The 10,021-nt window shown below is 49.0% G+C and overlaps 1 protein-coding gene across 1 annotated transcript in view; it reads right to left on the reverse strand.

Moving 5' to 3' along the window:
- Positions 1–2,622: 2,622 nt before the first annotated feature.
- oplah (5-oxoprolinase, ATP-hydrolysing) overlaps positions 2,623–10,021 on the reverse strand; it is a 91,468-nt gene continuing 84,069 nt past the window's right edge. The window contains exons 24-28 of the mRNA XM_072254290.1: positions 9,994–10,021; positions 8,842–8,999; positions 7,969–8,129; positions 7,255–7,352; positions 2,623–3,046 (exon numbers count right to left, since the gene is read on the reverse strand). The exon at positions 9,994–10,021 is cut by the window's right edge and continues 21 nt beyond it. Of these exons, the coding sequence (XP_072110391.1) occupies positions 2,876–3,046; positions 7,255–7,352; positions 7,969–8,129; positions 8,842–8,999; positions 9,994–10,021 (616 nt within the window). The 3' untranslated portion in view covers positions 2,623–2,875. The remainder of the gene's footprint in view (positions 3,047–7,254; positions 7,353–7,968; positions 8,130–8,841; positions 9,000–9,993) is intronic.

Raw genomic sequence — 10,021 nt, forward strand, 5'->3', positions numbered from 1 at the left:
GTAAAGTATTCATTAAGTAGCTTTATCTTCTCCGGTTCCATACACACTTTTCCACTGTCACATTTGATTGGTCCTATTCTCTCACGTCTTATCTTCTTGCTCTTCAAATACTTGTAGAATGCCTTGGGGTTTTCCTTAAACCTGTCCACCAAGGCCTTCTCATGGCCCCTTCTGGCTCTCCTAATTTCTTTCTTGAGCTCCTTCCTGCTAGCCTTATAATCTATCGTTACCTAGTTTTTTGAACCTTTCGTAAGCTCTTCTTTTCTTCTTGACTAGATTTACAACAGCCTTTGTACACCATGGTTCCAGCACCCTACCATCCTTTCCCAGTCTCATTGGAACATACCTATGCAGAACACCACACAAATACCCCCTGAACATTTGCCACATTTCTGCCATACATTTCCCTGAGAACATCTGTTTCCAATTTATGCTTCCAAGTTCCTGCCTGATCATCTATTTCCTCTTACTCCAATTAAACGCTTTCCTAACTTATCCGTTCCTATCCCTCTCCAATACTATGGTAAAGGAGATAGAATTGTGATCATTATCTCCAAAATGCTCTCCCACTGAGAGATCTGACACCTAACCAGGTTCAGTTCCCAATACCAGATCAAGTACAGCCTCTCCTCTTGTAGGCTTATCTACATATTGTGTCACGAAACCTTCCTGAACACACCTAACAAACTCCACCCCATTTAAACCCCTCACTCTAGGGGCATGCCAATCGGTATTTGGGAAATTAAAAGCTCCCACCACAACAACCCTGTTATTATTAAACCTTTCCAGAATCTGCCTCCCTATCTGCTCCTTGATCTCTCTGTTATTATTGGGTGGTCTATAAAAAACACCTAGTAGAGTTATTGACCCTTTCCTGTTCCTAACTTCTAACCACAGAGACTCTGTAGACAATCCCTCCACATCTTCCTACTTTTCTGCAGCCGTGACACTATCTCTGATCAACAGTGCCATACCCCACCTCTTTTGCCTCCCTCCCTGTCCTTTCTGAAACATCTAAAGCCTGGCACTTGAAGAAACCATTCCTGCCCCTGAGCCATCCAAGTCTCTGTAATGGCCACAACATCATAGCTCCAAGTACTGATCCACGCTCTAAGTGCATCTGCTTTGTTCATGATACTTCCTTACATTAAAATAGACACATCTCAAACCATCGGTCTGAATGCATCCCTTGTCTATCACCTGCCTATCCTCCCTCTCACACTGTCTCCAAACTTTCTCTATTTGTGAACCAACCGCCCCTTCCTCCATCTCTTCAGTTCAGTTCCCACCCCCCAGCAATCCTAGTTTAAATTCTCCCCAGTAGCCTTCGCAAACCTCCCTGCCAGGATATTGGTCCCCCTGGGATTCAAGTGCAACCCATCCTTTCTGTACAGGTCATTCCTGTCCCAAAGATCCAGAAATCTAAAACCCTGCCCCCTGCTTCAATCCCTCAGCCACTCATTCTATTCCTATACTTACTGTCATGTGGCACAGGCAGTAATCCCGAGATGACAACCTTTCTGGTCCTGCTTCTCAGCTTCCTTCCTAACTCCCTGTAGTCTGTTTTCAGGACCTCTTCCCTTTTCCTACCTATGTCATTGGTACCAATATGTACCACGACCTCCGGCTGTTCTCCTTCCCGCTTCAGGATATCTTGGATGTGATCAGAAACATCCCGGATCTTGGCACCTGGGAGGCAAACTACCAGCCGTGTTTCTTTCCTGCATCCACAGAATCACCTGTCTGACTGTTTAGACGGGTGATGGAGAATTTTTTAATGCGGTACAAGGTTTAGATGGGTAATGGAGAATTTTTTTGATTGTCTAAAGAGTGTTTGGAGATACAAATCTCCAAGATATTCAAGATAGTTTCACACCCTGCTCACGGACTTTGTCCCAGTCCCATCAGGGAGCAGGCTATGTGGCATCCACATCAGGACCACCAGACTCAAAAACAGTTACTTTTCCCGAGCAGTAAGGCTGATCAACACCCCCACCCACTAACCCACCCTCCACACCCACAACCACCAGTGCTTTATCATTTCCTGTCAGTCACTTGTTGTACAGACACTCTCGTGCCTAGTGTCGCTCTACGGACACATAATCAATGCTGGTGCGTGCTTCGGAGTGGCGTCAGAGGAGCCAGCATGCAGCCTAACAGCAAGTGGTCATCTTACTTGCTCTTCTTGTGATGGCAGGTCCCTGTTGGACATTGTTAATGTGGAAGGCTGCAAACCAATTCACTGACTTATTGGCGGAAGGCGGGGAGGCTGTGTGGCCTTGGCTGTAGTGAGCACCAGGCCTCAAGCCCTGGTGTCGCCCGGGAGACAGGCGTTGGAGCCAGTGTGGTGCGGCGTCCAATCTGGAGTCAGTGCTGCCCCAGGTTTTGCTTGGTAGAAGTGAAACCGTCTGTGTTTGACCGCAGACTGCTGCAACGTTCACGGACTCAGGGACTTGGGCTATATTTTATTTTCTGTGACTATTTTTCTGATATCTTATATGTGCCTTGTGCTGTGTGTGACTGCTGGTTCTGTGTTTTGGACCTTGGCCCTGAGTAACAGGGTTTCGTTTTGCTAGGTTCACGTATGGTTGAACGACAATTAAACATATTTATAAAGCTCTTATTTATTTATACTTAGTGTTTTTTTAACATTTTGATTGTGTTCTTCATCTTTTTTTTGTGCTGCATCAGATCTGGAGTAACAATCATTTAATTTTCCTTCACAAGATAGTTATCAAGATACTGGTGATATTTGACCCACATGGTACAGAAACTGAATTAAATGTAGATGTCAGAGTTTGTCACCATTGTCCCTTCTGCACCATAAACTCTCGACTGGAGGAGTTACTGGAGGAGCGAGCGGGGTTCTTCCAGGTCACGCGGACTCTTGCATTTGTTTATGCTCAAAGACACTTCCGTGCTGAAGTGTGGCGGTGCCTGGTCTGTGGCTCGCTGGCTTGGATCCTGAAGGAACTTTGTGCATCCCTGCCGCATCCTCGGGGGAACCCCAGCCTCCACCTCCGGGAGTGTGCAACTGAAAAGTGTCCTGAGAAAGACGAGAAGGGAGAGTGAGTTTCTGAGTGGTGAGGGTGAGGGGACGGAGGGGAGGAGGGGAAACCAGGAGAGGCAGAGGAGGAGGGAGAGCATGAGGGAGAACACAAGACATGAAGCAAAATCAGGCCATTCGGCCCATTGCGTCTGTTCCGCCATTCCAGCATGGCTGATTTATTATCCCTCTCAACCCCATTCTCCTGCCTTCTCCCCGTAACCATTGACACCCTGACAAATCAAAAACTTATCAACCTTTGCTTTCAATATATCCAATGATGGCCTCATAGCTGTCTACGGCACTGAATTCCACATGTTGACCACCCTCTGGATAAAGAAATCCCTCGCCTCTGTTTGAAGGGACGTTCCTCTGTTCTGAGGCTGTGCCCTCTCGTTCTCCAGTCTCCCACTAGGGGAAACATCCTCACCACATCCACTTTATCTTGGCCTTTCTACATTCAGTAGGTTTCAATGAGCCATCGAATGTGCCTCGTACTGTGTGATAACCCTTTCATTCCTGGAATCATCCTTGTCAACCTCCACTGGGCCCTCTCCAATGCCAAGACATCTTTTCTCAGATCGGAGGCCCTAAACTGCTCACAGTACTCCAAATGCAGTCCGACCACTGCCTTATAAAGCCTCAGCATTACATTGCACTTTTATATACCAGACCTCATGAAATTAATGCTAATAATGCATTAGCCTTCCTTAACACCGACTCAACCTGCAAGTTAACCTATCGAGAATCCTAAATGAAGACTCCCAAGCCTCTTTGCTCCTCTGATTTTTGAAGTTTCTCCCTGTTTAGAAATTAGTCTATGCCTTTACTCCTTCTACCAAAGTGCATGACCATACACTTTGCTGAACTGTATTCCATCTGATGCCTCTTTGCCCATTCTCCTAATCTGTCCGAGCCCATCTGCAGCCTCTCTGCTTCCTCAACACTACCTGCCCCTCCACCTATCTCCATATCATCCGCAAATCCTCTCCTCGGAGGTGGGGAGGGTGAGGGGATGATGGGGGTAAAAGATTACTAGATTTTTAAAGGCTCAATGAGTGTAAGGTCACTTTATCTGAATGCCCGTAGTAATCATAACAAGGTCAGTGAACTTGTGGCACAAATCAGTATAGAGGGGTATGATCTGGTGGCCATTACAGAGACGTGGTTTCAGGGTGGAGAGGATTGGGAATTAAATATCCAAGGATATCAGGTAATATGGAAGGATAGGCAGAAAGGTAAGGAAGGTGGGGTAGCGCTCTTAAGGATGAGATCAGGGTGCTAGTGAGAGAAAATAAGATCTAAGGAGCAGAATGTTGAATCCATCAGGGTAGAGATTAGGAATAGTAAAGGGAAAAAAAAAATCACTGGTGGGAGTTGTCTATCGGCCACCAAATAATAACATTACAGTGACACGGGCAATAAACAGAAATATAAGGCATGTAAAAATGGAACAGCAGTTATCATGGGGGACAACTTGCATATAGATTGGGTGAATCAAGTTGGTCAAGGCGGTCTTGAGGAGGACTTCACAGGAATGCATTCATGATGGCTTTCTTGAACAGCATGTTACTGAACCTACAAGGGAACGTGCAACCTTAGATCTGGTCCTGTGCAATGAGACAGGTAAAATTAGTGATCTTGTAGTTAGGGATCCTCTTGGAAAGAGTGATCACAGTATGACTGAGTTTCTCATACAAATGGAAGGTGCAATAGTTTGATCTAAAACCGAGGAATTATGCTGAAACAATGGAGACTACAATGGGATGAGGGAGGATTTGGCTAGTGTAGACTGGGAACACAGGCTATATGGTGAGACATTTGAGGAATAGTGGAAAACTTTCAAAGAGATTTTTCACAGTGCTCAACAAAAGTATATTCCAGTTAAAAGTAAGGACAGTAAGGGTGGGGAGAGCCAGCCTTGGATAACTAAGGAAATAAAGGAAGGCATCAAACTAAAAGCTCGCACATACAAAGTCTCCAAAAGTAGTGGGAAACTGGAAGATTGGGAAAATTTTAAAAAGCAACAAAGAACCACTAAGCGAGCAATAAAGAAAGGGAAGATAGATTATGAAAATAAACTAGCACAAAATATAAAAACGGATAGTAAAAAGTTTTTATAATTCTATAAAGCGGAAAAGGGTGGCCAAAATGAACGTAGGTCCCTTGGAGGACGAGAAGGGGAATTAATATTAGGAATGAGGAAATGGCCGAGGCTTTGAATGACTATTTTGTGTCAGTCTTCACGGTGGAGGACACGTCTAACATGCCAAAGAGAGATGTTATAGATGCGATGGGAGGTGAGGACCTCGATACAACAGCTATCACTAAAGAGGTAGTGCTGAGCAAACTTGTGGGTCTAAAGATAGACAAATCCCCTAGTCCTGATGGAATACATCCCAGGGTACTGAAAGAAATGTCAGAAGTTATAGTAGAAGATATGGTGATGATTTACCAAAATTCTCTGGACTCTGGGCAGGTCCCAGTGGATTGGAAGATGGTGAATGTCACACCAATGTTCAAAAAAGGATGTAGGAGAAAGGCAGGTAACTATAGGTAACTGTAGTTGGGAAAAAGCTTGAGGTTATCATTAAAGAAATAGCGAGGCATCTGGAAAGACATGGATCCATAAGGCAGACACAGCATGGATTCAGCTAAGGCAGGCCCTGTTTGACAAACTCACTGGAGTTCATTTAGGATATAATGAGTGCAGTAGATAGAGCGAAACAGATGGACATTACTTATTTGGATTTCCAGAAGGTGTTCGATAAGGGGCCACATAAAAGACTTATCCATAAGATAAGGATGCATAGGGTTGGGGGTGATGTATTATCTGGACAGAGGATTGGTTAACTAATAGAAAGCAGAGAGTTGGGATACATGGCTGTTACTCTGGTTGGCGATCAGTGGTGAGCGGTGTGCCACAGGGTTGGTGCTGGGCTCACAACTGTTCACGGTATACATTAGCAATCTGGAAGATGGGACCGAGTGTAGTGTATCAAAGTTTCAAAGTTTGCTGATTATACTAAGGGAGGGGGAGTGGGGAGGGAGGGGGGAGAGGGGAGAGGAGGGGGAAGGGGAGGGGAGAGGAGGGGGAAGGGGAGGGGAGAGGAGGGGGAAGGGGAGGGGAGAGGAGGGGGAAGGGGAGGGGAGAGGAGGGGGAAGGGGAGGGGAGAGGAGGGGAGAGGAGGGGAGAGGAGGGGAGAGGAGGGGAGAGGAGGGGAGAGGAGGGGAGAGAGGGGAGAGAGGGGAGAGAGGGGAGAGAGGGGAGAGAGGGGAGAGAGGGGAGAGAGGGGAGAGAGGGGAGAGGAGGGGAGAGGAGGGGAGAGGAGGGGAGAGGAGGGGAGAGGAGGGGAGAGAGGGGAGAGAGGGGAGAGAGGGGAGAGAGGGGAGAGGGGAGAGAGGGGAGAGGAGGAGGGGAGGGGGAAGGAGAGGAGGGGGTGAGGGGGATGGAGGGGGGAGATAGGGGAGAGAGAGGGGGAAGAGACTGTGAACATGTGTTGGTGGGTTTGTGTATGTCTGTGTGTGCCCATATGTGCGAGAGAGTGCCAGTGTGTGCGAGAGTGCGTGAGTCTGTCCATGTCTGAGTGTGAGTGAGAGAGAGAGCGAGTCTCTCTATGATGATGATGATGATGATGATGATAATAACACACACACATTGGTTCGGTGGGGACAGTGTGAGGACGGAGCCTCTGTTGTCTCACCCCAGGCGAGACAGCGTGTGAGTGAGTGTGAGTGTGAGTGAGACAGCGAGTCTCTCTATGATGATGATGATGATGATGATAACACACACACATTGGTTCGGTGGGGACAGGGTGAGGATGGAGCCTCTGTTGTCTCACCCCAGGCGAGACAGCGTGTGAGTGAGAGAGCGAGTCTCTCTATGATGATGATGATGATAACACACACACATTGGTTCGGTGGGGACAGTGTGAGGACGGAGCCTCTGTTGTCTCACCCCAGGCGAGACAGCGTGTGAGTGAGTGTGAGTGAGACAGCGAGTCTCTCTATGATGATGATAACACACACACATTGGTTCGGTGGGGACAGGGTGAGGATGGAGCCTCTGTTGTCTCACCCCAGGCGAGACAGCGTGTGAGTGAGTGTGAGTGTGAGAGAGCGCGAGTCTCTCTATGATGATGATGATGATGATAACACACACACAGGTTCGGTGGGGCAGGGTGAGGATGGAGCCTCTGTTGTCTCACCCCAGGCCCGATGGCGACGGATGTTTTCGCACCGAGGTTTATGGTTCTCCCGTCCTGGCGGATCAGCAGATTGAGTCCCCGTGCTCCAGGCTCCCCTCCTGCGTACAGACCAGAACCCAGATGGGCAGTGACAGGAAAATCAGCTGATCTACACAATATCCTCACCTGAAACATCCCCATTCCCACCCTCCCGAAATACTCCCCAGTCCTGTCCACCGGAAATATCCACAATCCCACCTTCCGAAACACTCCCCGGGTCCCACCCACCGGAAATATCCCCAATCAGACCTGACCGAAACGAACCCCAACCTCCAGTCCTACTCAAAACACTCCCTGCGTTTTCTCCCAGTGAAACACTGTTGTGTTAACATTTTACCCTACTCCACTTAGTGCTTGTGGTATCAGAGCACCTGCATCCGGACTTCGAGGTCCAAGGTCCCTGCCTCGAGTCTGGCCAGCTCCTCACACGAGTCCCACCCGTGCTGGGCTGAGTTCCAAGCTCGTAACTTGGCCTCATAAAACAGACAGACACCAAAGAAATGGCAAGGTTGCCCCCTGATACACCTGAAGGAGTGGGGAGGAACGTGGTTAATCTAATCTTTTCCTCCTACGTAAACTTCCAGTCGGGGTGACGAGTTTAAGAGGAGGAAGAACGACTTGTACAACCTTAACCTCGTACCCCATTTCCTGATTTACGAAGCCTTCCATTTTTACCGTCTAGTCCATAGGGTTGGAAAGCTCGGCGTTCTGTCAGCACCGAGAGAATGACGTTCTCTCGAAAGAGCAGTTCCCGAACGACTCCATCACCTCCACAGTGACGTCCTCTACCCCCTGAACCAGGCTTCAGCTCAAACCTCCTCAGGACCACGGGATACCTGTGGGCAAATCCATCAAAGAACTCAGGACCATAAAACGTAGGATCATCATTAGACCACATTGTGTTCATTTCTGGTCGCCTCATTGCAGGAAGGATGTGGAAGCTTTAAAGAGTCTTTGCAAAGGAGATTTACCAGGGTGCTGCCTGGATCAGAAAGCACATCTCAATGAGGATAGGTTGAGAGAGTCAGGGCTTTTCCCTTTGCAGCGAAGGAGGACAAGAAGTGACTTGATGGAGGTGTTCAAGACGATATGAGGCACCGATAGAGTGGACAGTCAGAGACATTTTCCCAGGGTGCAAATGGCTGCAAGGTGCAGGGTGCAAGGGGGCAAGGGGGTATAATTTTAAGGTGATAGGAGGAAGGTATAGGGAAGATTTTTTTTTACGGAGTGATGGGTGTGTGGAACACACTGTCAGGGTGGTGGGAGAGGCAGATACACTAGGGGCATTGAAGAGATTATTAGAGAGGCACACTGATGATAGAATAATGGAGGGCTATGTAGGAGGGAAGGGTTAGATTGATCTTTGAGTAGGTTAAAGGGTGGGAACAACAAATTGGACAAAAGGGGCTGTCCTGTACTGTATCATCCTATGTTCTATGAATCTGCTACACCATTTAATCATCACTATTGACTTAGAGCCACACTCTCCCACCTTGTCCCCATAAACCTTCATTTGTCCCGAGATGCGGTCCCAGTTGGCATCAGTACCTTTTCTCCAGGATCTCAGGGTCTGTGATCCGCGTGTTGGTCATGTGGGTGTGCACACCTCCTCGGCCGTCCCACCCTGGGCCTGCTCCAGACCCTCCAGCAACAGTCTCATAGTAGCCTACCCGCTCGTTGCCGAACGTGATGTTATTCATGCAGCCCTGCGAGAAGCAGCAAGCGAGGGAGTTAGAGTGAGTGTAAGCGGGAGCTGGAGATTGGGGGGTAGGAAGTGGTGGTGCGGGGTCGAAGTGGGTTCAGAGGTGGAGACAGGGGGGACGGGGAGGTGGACGAGGGGGGAAGGGGAGGGGGGAAGGGGAGGAGGGAGAGAGGGGGGGTAGAGAGGGGGGTAGAGAGGAGGGGGGAGGGGGGAAGGGGGAGGGGGAGGGGGAGGGGGGAGGGGGAGGGGGAGGGGGGGGAGGGAGGCTGGGGAAGGGGGGAGTGAGGAAGGGGGGAGGGGGGAGATAGTGTCTTGAGGGGAGTTTTCACCTCACTGTGACACTGAACTGTTTCCACAACCTATGGACTCACTACAGGGAACAGGTTTATGGGGAAAGAGAAGAGATTTAAAGAGGACTTGAAGGACTTGAGAGACAACTTTTTACAGACGGAGAGTAGAGGGTGTATGGGACGAGCTGCCAGGGGGTGGTTGAGGCAGGTACATTAACAACGTTTGGACTGGGACACGGACAGGAAGGGTTCAGTCGATATGGGCCAGACACAGGCAAATGGGACTGGCTTAGTGGGTAATCTTGGTCAGCACGCACTGGTTGTTCCGAAGGGCCTCTCTCTGAGCTGTGTGACGATGTGAGGTGATGTACTGTGCAGTTATGGTGAAGCCAGGGGCAGCTCAGTCGTGTAGCAGCTAGAGTAACACTGTTACAGTGCCACTCATCCCAACGCTGTCTGGAAGGGGTTTGCACATTCTCCCCATCACCATGTAGATTTCCTCTGGGTGCTCTGGTTTCCTCCCACAGTGCAGGTTCGGGTTAGAAAGTTGTGGGCGTGTTACACAGGTGACAGAAGCATTGTGAACCTTGCGGACTGCCCCCAAGACATCCTCAGCCCGGGTGGGTCATTGACACAAACACTCACCGTCCCGATGGACTGTGCCTGTGACAGTAAAGCTAATCTTTCATCTTTATGGCTCACACTTACCTGGGAGGCCGCGCAGACTCTGAACGCC

The sequence above is a fragment of the Mobula birostris genome, chromosome 3 (genome assembly GCF_030028105.1).
Source record: "Mobula birostris isolate sMobBir1 chromosome 3, sMobBir1.hap1, whole genome shotgun sequence".
In the NCBI taxonomy this organism is placed as follows: domain Eukaryota; kingdom Metazoa; phylum Chordata; class Chondrichthyes; order Myliobatiformes; family Myliobatidae; genus Mobula; species Mobula birostris.